Source organism: Electrona antarctica, assembly GCF_951216825.1.
Source record: "Electrona antarctica genome assembly, chromosome: 2".
Classification (NCBI taxonomy): domain Eukaryota; kingdom Metazoa; phylum Chordata; class Actinopteri; order Myctophiformes; family Myctophidae; genus Electrona; species Electrona antarctica.
In genome coordinates this window covers 49798975-49819646 of record NC_136807.1, presented here as the reverse complement: position 1 = coordinate 49819646, position 20672 = coordinate 49798975, and the positions used below count along the sequence as shown (strand labels likewise).

Below are 20672 nucleotides of genomic sequence, written 5' to 3'. Positions count from 1 at the left end.
TTTATTCCCTTTTTAATTTTTATTCACTCCCTTTCTTCCTTGCAAAAGGAACTAAGGGTGTTAATAAAAAGGGGGGTTAGGGGCAGGAATAATAACACAAACGATATAGCCTTTTCACTTGTGCACAATTGTCCTCAAACCAAATTGAGGACCACAGTGCTGTTTTTGCCTGAGAGGCAGCGAGGGAGCGTGGTTGTTGCATTGTTTCCTACCGCTGTCTGTTGACAGAAGTGTTGCGGCTTAGAAGCATACTGTGCTGTGAGCCAGCTACACGAACAGGGAACATGGATTGTTGCGTAGCTATAAGAAAGATGCTTAGTCTGACAGACTCTGACATTCCTAACGTCGGTCAAATAGATGCAGACACAGTCCTTTCAAATCTCCAAACTTTAGCTAGTGCTCATGCTGAATCAAGACTTTACACTGAGGCAGAACGCGAGAAATTAACTGGGCATGTATTGGCAAACTTAGTCCGGTTACATGAGCTTGATTGCTTAGCAGTCAAAGCTAACGTGGAGGCAATTGCCAGGTCTCGGCAGCAGATAAAAGACTTGACAGATGAACTTGAGTTACGAGAGACACAGGCTCGCTTGACTGATATTGTCACCAAGCTAGCCACCACAGATAGTAAGTTGAATAGGGCTAAACAAGAGATCGCCGACCTCAAGGCGCAGTTTACCCAGTTTCAACAGACCAACAGTGACCTCGTGGAGGCACAGCTGGAAATAACTTGCTTACAGGGCACTAATTCCCCACCGGGGACTCCTCCTTTAGGGGGGAGAGATGCCCAGTTACGGCAAAGTCTGACTTTCCAAGGCACACCCATTTTGGATGTGGAAGGAAGGTCTACAGACAGGCTGGATACCGACGTCACTTTGTGCGAAGGAACAGACTTGGGTTTGTTGATAAGCACTGACTTCTATGATTCCAGCCTGACCATTCCGGTCATTGGCAAAATCCCTGCGTTACTGCAGCGGGACCAACGGTCCCCTGATGGGACGACGGCCCCTGTGAAAAGAGACTTTGATCTAGTGTCATTACAGGCGGCTGACCCAGCCCTAGCCCACATGATGGCGCTCCTTGCTGGGGACACACCAACACCTATCCCTGACACAGACAGGGACTCAACAGAGTATTTAACACAACTACTGGCGTCAAGCGACTACATGTCACTGAGCAATGGTCTGTTGGTGTATGCTGTTGATTCATATACTTCTCCGCGTCTAGTTATACCCCAGCACCACAGGGGGGTACTATTAAGCTTCGGCCACAACTCCCCAACTGCTGTACACCGAGGTGTCGAGGCAACCTGCGATGAGTTGTGCCAGATGGCCTATTGGCCCAAAATGTACCAAGACGTGGTTCATTATGTGAAAGGTTGTTTGACGTGCTGTCAGTTCCAACCTTCAAGTCCAACCCCGAGAACACCCTTACAAGAGAGGGGAATTATGTTCCCATGGGCAGATCTGCAGATAGATTGGATTGGACCATTTGCCAGATCTTCTCAGAAGAACTTGGCAAAGAGCATGGAGGTCAAGAAAGCCCACTATGGCAAAAGGCCCTCGCAGGACCAGCTCCAAGTAAGGGGTTTGGTTCGGTGTTCCACTTTTGCTCACCAAGAGGGGATGAACAATAGGTCCCTCCCCAAATGGAAAGGCCAAGGCAAGCCAGTGACAAAATGGGTACACCGAAACCAAATCAAATTACACACGCCCCAGACAATCACCGAACTGACAGACTCTGAGACCAAAACCAAGGCGAGAGAACTCACCGGCAGGCACGCCTTGTTGGCTGCTCTACATTGTAGAACTCTTAGCTGTGTTGTGCCTAGCCTATTGAGTTTCTCGCCTAAATAGTTTAAGCAACATAGGACCCTGTTTCCCGTGAAACAGTAAGAAACCTCCTCCCCTACCGAAACGGGATGATCACTTGGTATGTGTAACACACACACCATTAGTAATTTTTGTTTACATTTTCTTGTTTTATTATTATAAAAACGACCTCAAAGTGCCTGTGCAGAATAATGCTTCCTAAGATGGAGGGTTGACCTTTTGTTCCGTTTCCTGACTCGGTGTGAGACATGATCAAACATCAACCTCGCTAGCGGAATGAATTCAAACCTGTAGGTGCACTAGCCTGCTAAACCACCTGTGGTCACAAAATGTAGTTACTGTTTTGTTTTCTACCATTAGAGTGTGAGCCATTGCTCCTTAGTTTTTTCGTTTGTTTGTTTTTACCAGACAAAATAATTATTTCCACTAGACGTTGAGCCATTTGCTCCTTATAGTCTGTTATCGTTTGAATTTTATTTTAACAAACGAAAGTATTATTTCCTCTCTTCTACTCTGGCCCTTGTTCCACTTTTCTCTTCTCTATCACCCTGGTTAGACCAGTACAACTTTATCAATAGGAGTAGAGAGCTCAGTGTAAAATGACTTAGGAGAAACCATGTCGTTTTGGGTGCATGATGTGGTCAATAACACTTTGACCTGCCAGCAATGACATGTTGTGACATTGTTGTGTTTCCCCTGGGAGCGTATGGTCGTGCTCGGGGAAGCCTTACACCCACCTGAATGACATTACAGACACTGCCTCCTGCCTCTCTCTCCCTCACATGGATGTTACCCCGCGCCTAGCGGAACCTTGCATCCGCCTGGATGACACTACAGACACTGTCTCCTGTCCGCTCTTTCTTCCCCACATGAATGCTACGCCATGCCTGGAGGGCATTACACCCAGCTGAATGACAGTGTTTTGAATGAATTGACATTGTTTTGTTTCCCCTGGGAGCGTATGTCGTGCTCGGGGAAGCCTGAATGACCTTCAGACACTGTCTCCTGTTTCTCTCTCTCATGGATGCTGCTCCGTGACTAGCGGAACCTGGCATCCAGCTGAATGACAGTGTTTTGAATGAATTGACATTGTTTTGTTTCCCCTGGGAGCGTATGTCGTGCTCGGGGAAGCCTGAATGACCTTCAGACACTGTCTCCTGTTTCTCTCTCTCATGGATGCTGCTCCGTGACTAGCGGAACCTGGCATCCACCTGAATGACAGTGTTTTGAATGAATTGACATTGTGTTGTTTCCCCTGGGAGCGTATGTCGTGCTCGGGGAAGCCTGAATGACATTCAGACACTGTCGCCTGTGCACTCTCTCATAGAATCTACTCTGCACCCAGCAGAACTCTACACCTACCTGAAACGACCGTACAGACACTGCCTTTCCTACCTTTCCCCTGTGTCACAGGTGCTATCCTGGGCATCCAAGGGAGTGCTACGAACATTGACACCACTACAGGGGAACGCGACCCCACTGTCGAAAAAGGGGCCCTATGGGCAAGACAGACACCCCATTGGCCTCAACTTGACATCTTGTCCCGAATGGAGGTCAGGATATGTAACTAGGCCAAACGAAGGTCCACGAACGTTGTCTTCATTTATCCTAGAGAGGGGATATGTAGCCTGACATTGGGAGGGTTTGTAATTGACAATTATGCAAGTTGAACCAATGCAACACCCCCCCCCCAAACCGGTTCCTCTTGAGTGAGTATAATTTAGAGGACCAAAACCAACAGGGGGAGGGTGACATCCCTCTTGGCACTAAATCACTGGTTCACCACACACACACCAGTTTGATGTTTACACTGACTAAGCAACCAGGACGCCTCAACCTCCCAGCGACCCCTTTTTGCCTTTTTAAGTGCTTAAGCAGATCGGCTGGCACGCAAGAAACCGTTCAACCCAGAAACAGACTCACAAATCAACACGCAAACAGACCTGCGTGGAATTGGATTACAACACGCATACACACTGCCTTAAACGATGGTCTGGGCTGCAAACACCCACGCAACGCTATAAATGAATGTGTAGGACACCTGTCCTCAAATGTTATTATTACTGTTTCTCCTCTTTGTTCTACCTATGTTCTAACCACTGCGTTGAGACCAGAGTGAACATGTCCGTCAAATGAGAGGAAATGTGTGTGCGTTGGTGCGCACGTGTGTGTGTGTGTGTGTGTGTGTGTGTGTGTGTGTGTGTGTGTGTGTGTGTGTGTGCGCACACATCTGAAAGAGAAGATTCCTTAGCGATTAGGCCAGCGATAAGGAGAGAGAGTGATAGGTGCACAGGACAGCGTCTTTCCCCTCTTCCTGTGGGCCGTAAAAGCTTGGATAAACAATTCTGTTGACTCCAACTAGAACTGGTTAAAACTGGATTTAGAGTTAGACAAAGGAAAACGCCTAATTTAGTTTGAGACCCCTTTTCCAATATAACGTGTGTCACCCAAAACACGTTGCTCAGTTTGGTGCTTCTTCTCCCCGAGACGCCGGCTGCCTCAGCCGGTGAGCTCTTAGAACTGCACCGCCACGGAAACCACATCAGGACTTAGAGCGAGTCCCGTTTACCACTTGTGGGTTTCCATATGAAACGATTTGATCGACTTTTTATACTTTATACTTTAACTAAACAAGTACGAGGAAAGTTACACTCGCGTGCAGGCTGGAAACTAATTTTGTCAACTTAACCCTGGTATCCAGTTTCCGAGCGCCGCTGAGGTTCCATCATCACAAAGGTTGGTCAAGGATGTGTTTGATAACATTCAGGCTCCCAGAACGACATTCTTTTAATACAAAATAGTGTTCAGAACTAATGATAGGATTAGCTACCCTTTTGACGTAGTTTTGTCATTTAAATCTTAAAAGTGACGCCAACCATAGAGCCCCTCCTCGCGAGAACCTCTTCCCTCTATTCCTCTTTCTTCTTCCTAAAACTATCTTTGCATTGTGCTTGTAAACTGAACGGACCTATAGTTGAAATTGTTATTTGAGTAAGACTGGACTTTATAACGTTTGCTCTTGGCTATTTTGCACAACTCATGTGCAGACTAGTCAGAAGCAACTATACCACAGTCTACCAAATAGTATATTTTCAATGCGCAGGGTTAAGTCTTTACGGCTAATGTCCGAATTGGATTAACCCTGACGCGGCCGCTCTTGCTATGTTTTTATTTGAGTATATGACAAGTATGTTGTAACAGTATTTCGATATAATAAATATCTCATTTTGCTGGTACAAATCTAAACAAATCTCCGGACTATTCTTTGATTCCGTCTGTGTGTATTTGATTTGTTTTATATTGGGGGAACTGTAACACAGTATTTATTCATACCAGGTATTCGTAACTCACGTCTTCAGATAGACGTTTTTATGATAAGATACACAGTATGTACATAGTTTCAAAGCGCTTCATTCCGAGTGGAAACTATGTGTATATTGACAGGCTAAGTGACTCACGTCTTCAATTGGACGTTAATGAGATGCAAGTGGATAGGAATTAAATGTGTATTCGATTCGCTGGCGAGTCGGGGTTGCATTTGATTTCTGGCTAATTGACATCATAATCTTGCCTAATAATCCCTACAAAAGCAATAAGGTACACCCGCGCACTGTGTATTTGCTCGGTACATGAGTATTTTCTTATTTAATGAAGCAACGTTTCGGTCCCTACGTATACCGTTAACAAAACCACTCTCTGTACAGCCCATAATAGTGAACATACATTATCACAACAGCACAAACACGGCATGGAGTTGGAGGGGTCTCCATTTTCATTTCTGGGAAGAATACAACTCGCATATTTGGAAAATGAACAAACGCACTCACACACACATATCGTCTTTTATTATGCAAACAAGACAGTGAAAGTAAACATCTTCCTGACATTACAGACTCTAGTCATCATGCCTTTGAGTGGTAGGCCTATATACGTTCTCTACTTTCAGTTGTGGGTTTCCATACAAGACCCACACAGACCATCTCCGTTATGATTGATGGCGTACACATATATCCATGCTGGGAGACATACGCGGAGCTCATGTGAGCATCCATCACCGAGCTGGCGTCGCCGGGACTAGCGTTGCATTGTACTGTTTCGTCTCTGTTGTAGAAGTGTGTTGAGGTGACGAGTGTTTTATAGCGGTGGCTTAATATGATAGTATGATAATATATGCGTTCGCTGGTCTGGAGTTTGGCCAAGTGTATCAGTTTTACTGCATAATAGAATATAGAGATAGACATGGAGTGTGTGTGTGTGCGTGAGGGAGTGCGTGCATGCGTGTGAGGGAGAGAGAGAGAGAGAGAGAGAGAGAGAGAGAGAGAGAGAGGTAATTAACCCATTTTGACCTGAGATCAGATTCTAAAAATGTCTTCTACATCCTGACAGTTTTCTGAAAAAGCAGTCGTTCTTCGATTTTTCAAAAACAGCAGACCTACAAGCTATGAGCTTGTAGATCTGCTATTTTTCAATAGCTAAAGCATAACATAATGCTAACACCAAAAGGGGTTCCCGCCCCCAAAATGGGTTTTAATGGAGATACAGCAGCATTTATACAATTTACATGAAATCTATGCAGTGTTTCACATTATTTTGAGAGATTCTTCATCAGAGCATCACCTGCAATATGATTCAATCATGGACAGGCAGGTAAAAAAATAACCAATCCCATTCTAATCATTGGCAGAATGCAAATTCACGTAATGTACGCACACCCTGGTGGTAGGTTAGTCATTTATTTATTTGCTTACCAGGAACAGTGTGCCACTGTGTGCCCTTAATCAACATTTCAGTGTCCACATTGTGCGCAACTTTATTCTCGGAAGGACTTGTGGGCCAGCAGGAAGATTTAAAAAAACGACATTAGGCCTCATATTGTCATGTGTGTAGTGTGCGCGTGTGTGTGTCGTCCCATCCCATCCCTGTGTGTGTGCATTCGTGCAATTATCCCATTTTGGGCGGGAACCCCTTTTGGTGTTTGGTGTTATAATTTAGCTATTGAAAAATAGCAGATCTACAAGCTTGTAGCGCGCCACCGAGTGGCGCGCTACGAGCTTGTAGGTCTGCTATTTTTGAAAAATCGTGAAAATGTGGCGCAAATCCTGACAGAAAACTGTCAGGATTTAGAAGACATTTTTATAAATTTCGACGTCAGGCCTAAATGGGTTATACTCTACTGTATGTCTCTGTGTACTGCGGTTATGTTTTATGTATTTGCGTCTATGTATGGGACACGGGGGGAGAGTTCACCACGGGTCATCAGCTCGGCGCACACAGAGGGAGCGTCTGTCTGCTGCCGTGCTGCGACTGGACGGAGACGCTTTTATGACGTCCAACACGCTCTCCATTACAGCCCGTACACAATGTGCCCCGTGTGTTGTCGGGGATGACTGGACGAGACAGTCACGGAACGAAAAGTGAGAAAACAGCATGTCATTTAACCCATTTTGGGCGGGAACTCCCTGTTGGTTGTTTTACGCATTATCTTATGCTTTATCTATTGAAAAATAGCAGATCTTACAAGCTCAAAAAAGCTTACAAATAGCAGACCTACAAGCTCGTAGCGCGGCACTCGGTGCCGCGCTACGAGCTTGTAGGTCTGCTATTTTTAAAAAATCGTGGAAAATGTGGCGCACATCTTTGAATATATATTCTTTGAGAGCGAACGTTTTTAACACATTTTTTTGCTTCTGGGGGGCTGGAACAACATATTTTCAGATGGGGGTCGGCGGCCTATTACATATATTTTTGGGGGTCCTTGACATGAAAATGTTTGAGAACCACTGACATGGAAACATAGGGTTTTACAGAAAACTGTCAGGATTTAGAAGACATTTGTAGAATCGTCCTCAGGTCTAAATTGGTTAAAACCGAAAGAAAGTCATTCACAGTCAAGCGCACAGTAAAATCATGGGTGTTCGTTTAAGCACTTTCAACCCGGCGTCCCCATTAGGTGATGTGACTGATGTCACATTAGGTGAAAATTGCCAGAGTATAGAGCTGATCTACAAACGTACAACACGTTACGTTGTGAGCTTGAAGTTGTAGATCGGCTATTTGTAGATCGGCTACTATTTTCTGAATAGAAATTATGTACTCTGATACGAGTGTCCAAATGGAACCACAAAGGGTCCATTTGGGTCCAAATTATATTGTGACACTAGTTACAGGATTGTACGATGTGTAGACAGACGTCGTAAACTATTCTGACAGACTGACATTTGAAGAGACAGGCAGACAAACATACATAACGTATCAATAAGACAGATGAGCACATGCACACAGGGTGATACGTACAGTTGGAAGACTAATGTACACACACACACACACACACACACAACACACACACACACACACACACACACACACACACACACACACACACACACACACACACACACACACACACACACACACACACACACACACACACACACACACACACACACACACACACACACACACACGCAGTGATGCCGACATGTAGGCAGACAGGCTCAGATTGATGAGAAAAAAACTGATTATAACGAGCCAAATTTCTGAAAGCTTCAGTGAATACGGCATAGCAAACTGACAGCATGCCTCCTAGCAGCTGTCCTGGAAACGTGACAGCTTCTCAGAATAGCCCCCTCGTCTTTTAGCTGAATTCCAGACTTCCACGGTAGCAGCAGAAAGTATGACATGCACTTGGCACCGACGAACATGGGAGTTGGTCGACTTCTGGGGTTTTGGAATGGGGTGTGGAATGTCCGCCTGCTATACGGACAAACTTCTGAGGTAGCCACCCAGCAGGGTGGGGCCCCCCGGGGGCCGGCCCGGCCCGGCCCTATCCCTGCGGAAACTGGAACGCATGAAAAGGTCAAGAAACGTTGACATGATGAAAAATCAAATGGTTGGTGGGAAGAACCTTTTCTCAGATGTATGCAGTACTGAATATGCTTACTCTCCACAATAAACACAGATTCTAGATGGTACAAATCGATTATTAATTATCCATTTGTCAAACTCCCTTTCATTCAAAACCTTTCCCCCTTACTGTATAGGTTTCTTTTCCCTTTTTTTTTTTTTTTTTACCTCATTACATGATTTCCTGTTTTTACCAGAAGCTTCGTAGAAGGTGCTTATTCCTTCTAAATCTCTGTATATAAAATATAGCTCACTCAGCGAATCTCTTAGTTACATCAATATTGTTCTTCGACAATAGTTGGTTTGTGCCTAAGTATTACGATTGGCCATTTCCAATGCGACGCACTGTGACGCACCGAATCCCAGCCATTAGCCACTGGCTTCAACCTGTCCCAGAGCCAACTAATACAACAGTTACGACATTGAGGGGACAAATAACAGCGGAGCGCCGCTAAAACGTGGCAGCAGACTCGCTGATTTAATGGGTAACAGACAGTAACACATTTGAGTCTCAGTGACTGTACTCACGGACTCCCACGCATACTACCGCGGACCCCCTCCACCCCGCGCCGAACTCCTCGGGGACCTCCACAGCCCACAGCCTCTACCCGCGGACCCCCACGCAGGCTACCGCGGGACTTCTTTAGACCTGCCAAGCCTACAAATGGACCCATAACTCTACAACATTTTAGACTCTCGTTTTAGGAAAGATGGACATGTCAATGTGTTCGGGTGTCAATCAAACCAACTGAGTGCTGTCAAGTGGAAACCTCATACTCATAGTAGCCAATCTGAATGCAATCTGGTCAAACTGACTGATACTGATACAGTCAGATTGCTGTCAGGTGAAAACCTTGTATGACCAAAACCATTCCTTTACAAAATATATAATAATCAAAAATACATAAAATTGTTAAAATAGCCTATCCACAAGCTCACACTGCATCATATTCATATCTTCACATTGGGAGCTTGTAGATCTGCTATTTCTTTTTACTGTGGACCACCACCGCCGCAAATATAAAAGCTGCTGGTAATAATATGACGAAAGTCATCATTTCTTGTTTTTATATAGAAGTGTATATCTGTACGTCTCTAAATGTTCTGATGAATTGAAAAGGGTGGACCCTGTTGTAAACAAGTGTAATGCTTTATCAGTGTGTCGTCCACACAGTAGCAGTCTTTGAATTGAGTTGTGCTTTCATGTGAAATGTACCCGTTCTGCAAACTGTTAATACATACTTCAATCAATCAATCAATCAATCAATCAATCAGAACTAGGCTCTCGGGTGGGGCTACCATGACCTGGTCAAACAGGGTGTTTAGCGTTAGTCCGACGTCCCAATAATCCGACATTACTGACCCTAACCCTATAACCGTAACCGTACGCGGAAGTGACGGGTGTTAGGCCACGTATGTCGGCCTAACACTCGCCCCCCGGTCAAACATGCCTTTGGACTGCCAAAGCTTTGCACATGTTGTATGTTGGGTACAGCATATTTGATGCAATTGAGCCCATACATTCATTCCAGCTGAATTGTGGGCTGGCACTTAATAATTTGATTTTTTTTTTTTGGCAGTTAAGTTAAAGGGCCACTTCACCCCTTTTGCAACCAGATCTTATTTAATGATGTTTGGGAGACAAGAAACACTTTCCTGGGGTTTTTATGTGGGTAATATGTGTGTTTTTAGATATTTTAGTATTTCAAAGTGTCCATGGGCTCCATGATGTCATGGACACTGGGCTCACTTACTTCCTGGACTACATCAAGGACTGTCTAAAGATGATGAGACGCGAAGACCGTACGGGCGACGCCATGTTGCTCACATGGTGCTCCATGGAAGGAAAGAAACATGCGCATGCAGTTGAGACCAGGAAGTTGGACATTACAAATCATAGATATAGCACAAATGGCCCAGCAGATGGCGTGATGCCAATGACAGGAGAGATGCTTGTACATATCATGTCACGTCATTGCATTTTACCTTTTATATTAACATTTTAACAGCAAATGGATAAGTAAGTCCCAGCATGGATCATCACACAGACAGTAATGTTGGTCGGATGTGACATATTATGTACAAGCATCTCTCCTGTCATTGGCATCACGCCATCTGCTGGGCCATTTGTGCTATATCTATGATTTGTCATGTCCAACTTCCTGGTCTCAACTGCGCATGTTTCTTTCCTTCCATGGAGCACCATGTGAGCAACATGGCGTCGCCCGTACGGTCTTCGCGTCTCGTCCTCTTTAGACAGTCCTTGGACTGTATACATGTTGTCTCAGTAAGACAGCCCTCCCCCTATCCACAAAAAGGAACAGTGGACCAAAGCATTATAGGAATTGTAGTCCAGGATGGAAGTGAGCCCAGTGTCCATGACATCATAGACACTTTGAAATACTAAAATATCTAAAGACACATATTACCCACATACTGTAAAAACCCCTGGAAAGTGTTTATTTTCTCCAAAACATCATTAAAATAAGATCTGGTTGCAAAAGGGGTGAAGTGGCCCTTTATATATCTCAGCTCATGACTACTACTTTATTGTGGCATTTTTGTATGGAATATGAATACTAACAACATCTCTCTCTCTCTCTCTCTCTCTCTCTCTCTTTCTCTCTTTCTTTCTCTCTCTCTCTCTCTCTCTCTCTCTCTCTCTCTCTCTCTCTCTCTCTCTCTCTCTCTCTCTCTCTCTCTCTCTCTCTCTCTCTCTCCACCCTTCTTCTTGTCTCCGTCTGGTTCTCGACAGTGATATTCTGAATGGATCAGCAGTGTGCGTGTACAGGATGGAGGACGTTGTCCGGGCCTTCAAAGGCAACTTCCTGCACAAGGAGGGGCCTCAGTACAAGTGGGCGGAGTTTACAGGCAGGGTGCCCTACCCACGACCTGGAACTGTAAGCTTTTACTTCCCTTATTCATTTAAAGGAGCATTCAGTGATTTGGGTGATTTGGAAAAAACCCTGGTCCGCCCCGGTAGCAAGATGTGCACATGCACACACTCTACACGCAACAGGCCAACACACGCCTCTGCTCGACCATGATTGGCCCCTCTCATCCTGATTGGATGAAGACTTGGCCACCTAGCCAAAAACTAAACCTATGGTTTTTTTTACCCCAGGGGCTCACCGGGGGAAGGGAGGAACTCCTTATATGGTCAGCACACTCTATAGTAGGGAGGATTATCACAACAAAACAAAAAAAGAAGTGATATTTGAATTAAGTGAAATCACAGAATATACCTTTAAGCAATATTACACGAGAGGGTGTAATATTCTGCGATACCTTTTGGAACTCGCACTGCAGGCGAGTTCCTACGGCACTGCAGGCGTGCATTAATGACGATAAAGAACACCCTCGAGTGTGATATTGCAATTATACAACAGTTACCGTTAGAACTAAGATAATTGCCGAAAAAGAATACATTTTCAATGACAGATGTAGCCACTACGACCACGAATGTCCCAAGAAACTAGCTGGCCTAGCCACCGAGTCTGCTGCGCTCTGAGAGAAAAGCACAGCTGAATTCTTTGTTTTGATTAGCCGTGCCATTATCGTCGTTTAAGCACGGCTAGAAAGCTGTTCCAACCAATCAGATTGCTTCCTCGAAACGACCTGTTGTATAATGTTCGATAAGTAAACTTGTTTCATTGTCTTGACAATATATTTATATAGATACTGTACTGTATGTGGTGCAATATAGTCACTGTGTGTGACTGCACTCTTTAGCGGTAAATAATTAGGTTGGTGAACTATGAACTTAAACACCAGTGTACAGGGTACCCCAGGGTGGAATTCTTTTTTTTGTTTTTGTTTTACATTACTACCCAGATTTAGAGGAATATCAAATGTTAAATGAACACTGGGAATCTATAGCATTATACTAAAAATCACACCCGTTGGAAGTGAGGGGCGCTTTACATATGTCATTATGACAATATCAATTTAACATTGATATAGCAGTTTATAAGAATCGTGGTCTCTTATTGGCCGAGGTTTTCCTCTGACATGCATATGCCGATTTGCTCAGTGACAGACAAAACAAACATTAAACTCTGTTCATTGTAAATGGCGTTTAATGTTTGTTTGTGACAAAACAAACATTAAACTATGTCCATTGTCAATGGTGTTTTTGAGTGGTGTAAACCACTCCTACAACTGGCTTTGTTAGTTTACGTGTCTGTCTGTCTGTTCGTACCAAAAAATGAGCATGGTTGCTATGGTCACCCAGTTCACACGGGTGTGATTTCATTACGTCAGACATTACGTCAGACCACAGCTGATCAGTCTATATAAGACCTTACAACACTCAGTTCACACGGGTGTGATTTTTAATGTTTGTCTAGACAAGACAGAATGAAGAAAAAAGTGGAATGTCCGCATATGATATAGTTCTGCTCCCTGTCTTTTTTATTTCAACCTAAATACAACAACGTTTCGCCCCTCCGGGCTTTTGGGATGTGGGATGTGCATATCGTTTTCCATGTCTAGACAAGACAAACATTAAACTTGTGTATAGGAGGGACAATATAACTCCACAAACATGATGAATATGATCAATTTAGCATGTATTATTACTCTACAAACTCGTTGCCCTGGTCATGAGGCATATTGACAGAAGAGCCACAACAACTCCGAGCCTAATGTATGATATGATTTGACTATGGATTTGTACCTGTCCTTGACTATGGATTTGTACCATGATGACTATGGATTTGTACTCTATGGATTTGACTATATGCACGTGCCTGGTGTACAAATATGATGATTTGATTAATTTGTAAACCGTAAAGAGTGGCTAAATAGTATCTCTCTCTCTCTCTCTGTCTCTCTCTCTGTCTCTCTCTCTCTGTCTCGCTCTCTCTCTCTCTGTCTCTCTCTCTCTGTCTCTGTCTCTCTGTCTCGCTCTCTCTCTCTCTGTCTCTCTCTCTCTGTCTCTGTCTCTCTCTCTCTCTCTGTCTCTGTCTCTGTCTCTGTCTCTGTCTCTGTCTCTGTCTCTGTCTCTCTCTCTCTCTCTCTGTCTCTGTCTCTGTCTCTGTCTCTGTCTCTCTCTCTGTCTCTGTCTCTCTCTCTGTCTCTCTCTCTCTGTCTCGCTCTCTCTCTCTCTGTCTCTCTCTCTCTGTCTCTGTCTCTCTCTCTCTCTCTCTCTGTCTCTGTCTCTCTCTCTGTCTCTGTCTCTGTCTCTCTCTGTCTCTGTCTCTGTCTCTGTCTCTGTCTCTGTCTCTGTCTCTGTCTCTGTCTCTGTCTCTGTCTCTCTCTGTCTCTGTCTCTCTCTGTCTCTCTCTCTGTCTCTCTCTCTCTCTGTGTCTCTGTCTCTGTCTCTGTCTCTGTCTCTGTCTCTCTCTCTGTCTCTCTCTCATCCCCCCACAGTGTCCCAGCACTACCTATGGTAGTTACAGCTCCACCAGAGAGTACCCTGATGACGTCATCTTCTTCAGCAGGACACACCCTCTGCTCCAGGTTGAATCCACTGACATTGCACTTTATTCAAATATGCAGTATTTATACTAGATTATTTTTTCTGTCACCTAGTTTATATTGTGGCATATGAAGGGATATTTGTTTCTACACTGATTCTATGTTTAGCCTGTTTTTAAAACAGGGATTGTCACATTGCATTAGTCCTCGGTACACACACCTCAAGATGTTTTTTTTCCAATAATATAAATCTCAAGAGAACTCAGGGCAGACAAATAATGACAAGACTGTTGTTGAGCAAAACATGCCCCTCCCAGACAAAAGAAAAACATTTTCTCCCCTTCAAGTCCCAATTTTCTAAAGCCAATTCACAATTCCCCCAGCCTCTCTAGTGCTCCATCTCTCCTAACCCTCACAATAAGTCATTGGGAGGGTGAAGATTAGGATTGGAGCTTGTTAATTTTTATTGATAACAAGCACCTTATCGATCAGGCTTATCCGGGGCCGGGGTTCTTATCGAGCCCACTGTCGAGCATTTTCTATAATGTTGTGGAAAGACGGGAGACAATACATTCTGAACAGAACCAATATCTATTACCTATTACCTATTATCTATTACCAGGGCCTTCAAATACAGTACTTTTCTAACGGACGGAACCCCATGCTTGTCCTATACAGGAGAGTGTGCTGCCGGTGGGTGAACGCCCCCTCCTGGTCAGAGTGGGAGTTCACTATAAGTTCAGCAAACTGCTGGTGGACAGAGTGGAGGCTGTGGACGGAACCTACGATGTACTCTTCATTGGCACAGGTAGAGAGAGAGAGAGAGAGGTGTGTGTGCGCGCGTATGTGTGTGTGCGACTGTGCGCGCATGTGTTATTTTCGGGCAAAGCGACCCCATCGTGGGATTTAGTATAAATTGAGTTTAACCGTGAGCATGTTTTCTTGATCTAAACAGTGTGTCTGAATGTCTCTCCCACGCTCTCTTGTCTGTCAGACTCAGGGCTGGTGTTGAAGTCCATCTATCTGCCCAGAGACAATGGACAGAGCCAGGAGGTCACACTCGAACAGCTACAGGTCTTCCAGGTATACAGCACTAACTGCGCTATATCAATGGTTCCCAACGTGGGGTCCGGGGACCCCCAGGGGGTCCTTGAGGGAGTTCCAGGGGGTCCCCAGCTAAATGATAGTTTGGAACCAAAATGGACCGTTATGGGTCTGTAACTCTTGATAGATTCGTACACTCTCAGAGTTAAATGAACAGTGATTTTTACAATATAAATTGGGGTCCCAGACAGAACTGGGGTCCTTGAAATTAAACGGGTTGAGAATCACTGCTAGAGCCGCAACAATCTTCTCTCATGGGGGTCCATGGCTTATCTCTTCAAATGGGGGTCATTTGAAGAGAATGGGGGCTAATTATTGTCAATTTGGGGGTCCTTGATATGAAAAGGTTTAGGAACCACTGTATGTACAAAGTATGTTTCTAATAGTATACAGCACTGTTTCCCAAACCATATGTGGGTCACGGACCAATTTGTATGGGTCGTGAGTAAATATTCTCTTTTATTTATTGTTTTTATTTCCTTCATTTTGTTTTAAATTTTTTCAAATGATGTTTTTTATAAATCCCCCCCAAAATAAAAAAAAATGTCATTATCTTTCATCTTTCAAAAATAATGTCCGAAAAGCCAAAAACAAATGTTTAAGAAGGAGTGGAAAATAGCATTTCTGTTCTAAAACGGTTAGTCCCAATACTTGATTCTGATTGGCTGGTTACCGTCACGTGCCCGTTGTAAATTTCACCGATAATCCACACCTTCAATCACTTTATATCATTCCCACCTGATCCTGCAGCCTTGTAGCTGTACTGGGGAAGGGGAGCACTTGATTGCCTTACACACGCTGGCCGTGCCCGTGCGGGTCGTGTATAAGCACCGCCCGCACTCATATGACTGTGAATAGTTTTATTATTGTTAATATTGCTATATGTTTGTAACCGTTTTAGAAAAGCAATAAGCCACTCGAGGCCCCAGCTTACCTGGTATTTTACAATGGCTGGGAGGGTAGCCTACGCCTCCCAGCCATTGTAAAATACCCGGTAACCTGAGACCTCTCGTGGCTTATTGCTTTATTTTGGGTCAAGGGCTAAAAAGTTTGGGGAACAACTGGTATACACTATAAACACAACATGCTAGTTCAAATTATAGATGGCATTTTGTGACGATTACAATAACAATTGTTCTTAAAAAATGTAATTCTCCAGTACATCCATCATTCCATTATCATTACAACCCTGTCACACGCATGCTGCATTCAAGTCATGTTGGATATTATGAAATGTAACAGTAGATGCAGATGGCCCTCAAAGGCTTGTCAGTGTCAGCACACACAAGAACACAAAGTATATGTTGGGTCCGTTTGGCACGCAATTGCGTTTCATGCTTTGCAACAAAACCATGATTCCCATTATGGAGGAAATAGCCTCCCAACACTTAATTGGTGTGGTTGTTCCCCCCCCCCCCCCCCCCGTGCCACAACTCAGTGCTACTCCATTTCAATACGGCACATTTATATCATCCGGACTGCCGAGTTCACGAGAAGAAAAGACACAAACAGCCGTGCCTGTGGTGAAGCTCCGCCGCGTTGTTGTGCTGCTTGCTTTGCATTTTGAAAAAAGTACAAGTGTTGTGTGAAAACATCCAATCATCATGTGAAATGATTGGCTGCTTGGTATGCAAGGCTAAAAAGAAGAATTCAGACCATGCAGTCTTTTGGTTTTCTTTCTCTGAATGTGTGTGGGGGGGGGAATCTTCTTTTTTTAAATATATATATACTGTATGCCTCGTCTTTTTGGTGGAGAGACACGGCAAAATATATTTTCTATAAATTCGTGGTTGTTTTTGTCTGTCTTGTCTTGTCTTGTCTTGTCTTGTCTTGTCTTGTCTTGTCTGTCTGTCTGTCTGTCTGTCTGTCTGTCTGTCTGTCTGTCTGTCTGTCTATCTTGTCTGTCTGTCTTGTCTGTCTTGTCTGTCCTGCCTTGTCTTGTCTTGTCTTGTCTTGTCTTGTCTTGTCTTGTCTTGTCTGTCTGTCTGTCTGTCTGTCTGTCTGTCTGTCTGTCTGTCTGTCTGTCTGTCTGTCTGTCTGTCTGTCTGTCTGTCTGTCTGTCTGTCTGTCTGTCTGTCTGTCTGTCTGTCTGTCTGTCTTGTCTGTCTTGTCTGTCTTGTCTGTCTGTGTCTTGTTCTAGTGAGAGACAACCTCTCTTTCTGTTTGAGTGAATTCAAACTGGAAGTGTTTGTCACAAACTTCCTCTCTGCCTACTTCTGCCTTGCAGCACAAATCACCGGTGACAGCCATGACTCTTTCAAAGAAGAAGGTAAGAGAACGCACGCACGCACGCACGCACACACGCACGCACGCACAGTCGCACACACACACCTCATTTAACACTCATCTCTCCACCTCGTATCTCCAAGGACAACTTCATCACCAGTTGCTATGGTTACCTTAGCTGAGAGCGATGATGAGAGACGTTGTGTGCACACACACATGCATGCACGGATTGCACGCGCACGCATGTACATACACACAAATGGCGGAAATGCACCTTGCGTTGTTAAGGGTGTCTGGCAGCCATGAATAAAAACTAAAGAAACTCACTCTCATACATAAATGCGTGCTTGGGCATGCGCGCGCGCTCGCTCGCACGCAGGCACACACACACACACACGTATGAACACATGTATGAACACATGAACATGCATGCACACACAACCCATTCAATGAGAATCCAATCTCCCATTTATATATTCGCAGTCGCACGCAGTCGCACGCTGACGCACGCACGCACGCACGCACGCACGCACGCACGCACGCACGCACGCACGCACGCACGCACGCACGCACGCACGCACGCACGCACGCACGCACGCACACACACACACACACACACACACACACACACACACACACACACACACACACACAGGATATGTACTGTATGACTTGTTGGATAGATATTCTGTCTGTCTGTCTGTCTGTCTGTCTGCCTGCCTGCCTGTCTGTCTGTCTGTCTGTCTGTCTGTCTGTCTGTCTGTCTGTCTGTCTGTCTGTCTGTCTGTCTGTCTGTCTGTCTGTCTGTCTGTCTGTCTGTCTGTCTGTCTCCTATACACCTTCCTTCCTCTCTCCCTCTGACCAACGATCTCCTAATATACACGTTATCTCCCTCCCTCTCTCCCTCCCTCCCTCCTACCAGTGGTTGTTTGTGGGTTCCAGTGAGGGTGTGTCCCAGCTGGCTCTGTACCAGTGTGAGCTGTACGGCCAGGCCTGTGCCGAGTGCTGCCTGGCCAGGGACCCTTACTGCACCTGGGACGGCCATGCCTGCAGCCCCTACATGCCCATAGCACGCAGGTGACGAGTCCACACAAGGGACACTTCACCCTTGTTTGCAAAACAAATATATGTGTTAACCCATTTTGACCTGAGATCAGATTCTAAAAATCCTGAAAAAAGCTATGTTTCTATGTCAGTCGTTCTTCGATTTTTCAAAAATAGCAGACCTACACCAAAAGGGGTTCCCACCCAAAATGGGTTTTAACCCATTTTGACCTGATCAGATTCTACAAAATGTCTTCTACATCCTGACAGTTTTCTGAAAAAGCTATGTTTCTATGTCAGTCGTCGTTTAAAAAATAGCAGACCTACAAGCTCGTAGCGCGCCACTCGGTGGCGCGCTATGAGCTTGTAGATCTGATATTTTTCAATAGCTAGAGCATAACATAATGCTAACACCAAAAGGGGTTCCCGGCCCAAAAATGGGTTTTAATGACGTTTAGAAGATTTAGAACACTTTCCTGGGGTCTTTTATAGAACTACTCCGTTACAAGTAAAAGTCGGGAATTCAACATGTACTTGAGTAAAAGTACGGAAGTATACGGGCGTCAAAATGTACGTCAAGTGCCAAAAGCAAAAGTACTCATTATGCAGAATGTCTCATTTCAAATTAGGTGTGTCTGGAACAACATATTTTCAGATGGGGGTCGGTGGCCAATTTTTTTTGGGGGGGGGGTCCTTGACATGAAAATGTTTGAGAACGACTGACACATAGAAACATGGGTTTTTCAGAGAAACTGTCAGGATTTATAAGACATTTGTAGAAAAGTGAATGTACTTATAGTTACTTTCCACCACTGACAGCGACCAATATCCTATCCCTCTTTCACTAGCCTAGTTTGATATCTAAAGTAAAGAAATCAGTCCTTCTACTTGGAACCAGTGGGGGTTAACCATTTAGACCTAAGATCAGATTCTAAAAATGTCTTCTACATCCTGACAGTTTTCTGAAAAAGCTATGTCGTTCTTCGATTTTTCAAAAATAGCAGACCTACAAGCTTGTAGATCTGCTATTTTTCAATAGCTAAAGCATAACATAACAACACCAAAAGGGGTTCCCGCCCAAAATGGGTTTATAACTAGTACGGCCACTGGCTCTTGGCAGGCCGTCTGGGGCTCTACACTGTGGGCCCCGAACCGCAAGACCTTTCACTTCTCCACGCAGTATAGTAGTATACCATGTGACCACATCACTGAGTTGACTGCAAAGTTTCGCATCCCTTCCTGAGGCGTGATTTCTTTCTACGTCCGAGCATAGACATGTTAACGCCCCGTCTGCCTCTAATACAAGATCATGACAGCTTGGCACGCGCGACAGTAACTTTTATTTTTGTAGAAGAGGCATTATTGTACTGTAAAAAGGTCTCTTTTCCCTTGATCTTTATCTTTTTAGTATTAGTTTAATATAATTAGATTAATACACGATAATCAACACTAACACTTTAATTTAGAACACAGCCAAATCAAATCATAGTTGTTCAATCAATTATTCAATCAAAGCAAACGGCACAAACAATATTAGTTTGCCTCTTCTACAAAAAATAAAGTTACAAGTTACTGTCGCGTGTTGCCATTCTCTTGTACTTGTATTATTTCCCACCACGGAGTAGCCTTGCATCTCGGAGGACAGGCAAGACGGGCAGTGTCGGTAGGCCAATCAGAGGCAGGCGGGGCGTTACCATGTCTATGCTCGGACGTAGAAAGAAATCACGCCTTCCTGAGACCTCAAAATAGGATCCAAGCCCTAAGTGGCGATGTGTGGGAGATGTTTTCATTTAGAACTTAGTTTGCACCAAGGGCCCTGCCATGTGATATTGTCCACATGCTCTGCTCAGTCCTCACTACTCTGAGAGTTTTAACAAGATGGTGGTCTAACAACCGTTCCAATGTGGATCCTGGACCTTCATGTGGCCAGTCTATGATATTAGCCCGTTTAGGCCTGACATTGAATTTTAAATCATGACAGTTTTCTGAAATATAATTTCAGAAAAACTGTTTTTATATCAGTGGTGCTCAATATGTCATGTCAAGGAGCCCAAAAAGTATATGTAATTGGCCGCCGACCCCCATCTGAAAATATGTTGTTCCAGGGACTCCCCCCCCAGAAGCAAAGATTTGACTTTAAAA

General features: G+C 44.4%; 1 protein-coding gene across 1 annotated transcript in view; it reads left to right on the top strand.

Annotated features, from left to right (window-relative positions):
* Positions 1 to 20672, top strand: part of sema3h (sema domain, immunoglobulin domain (Ig), short basic domain, secreted, (semaphorin) 3H) — an 85660-nt gene that overhangs the window by 56858 nt on the left and 8130 nt on the right. The window contains exons 5-10 of the mRNA XM_079516278.1: positions 11491 to 11635; positions 14109 to 14198; positions 14835 to 14964; positions 15151 to 15239; positions 17488 to 17529; positions 18409 to 18563. Of these exons, the coding sequence (XP_079372404.1) occupies positions 11491 to 11635; positions 14109 to 14198; positions 14835 to 14964; positions 15151 to 15239; positions 17488 to 17529; positions 18409 to 18563 (651 nt within the window). The remainder of the gene's footprint in view (positions 1 to 11490; positions 11636 to 14108; positions 14199 to 14834; positions 14965 to 15150; positions 15240 to 17487; positions 17530 to 18408; positions 18564 to 20672) is intronic.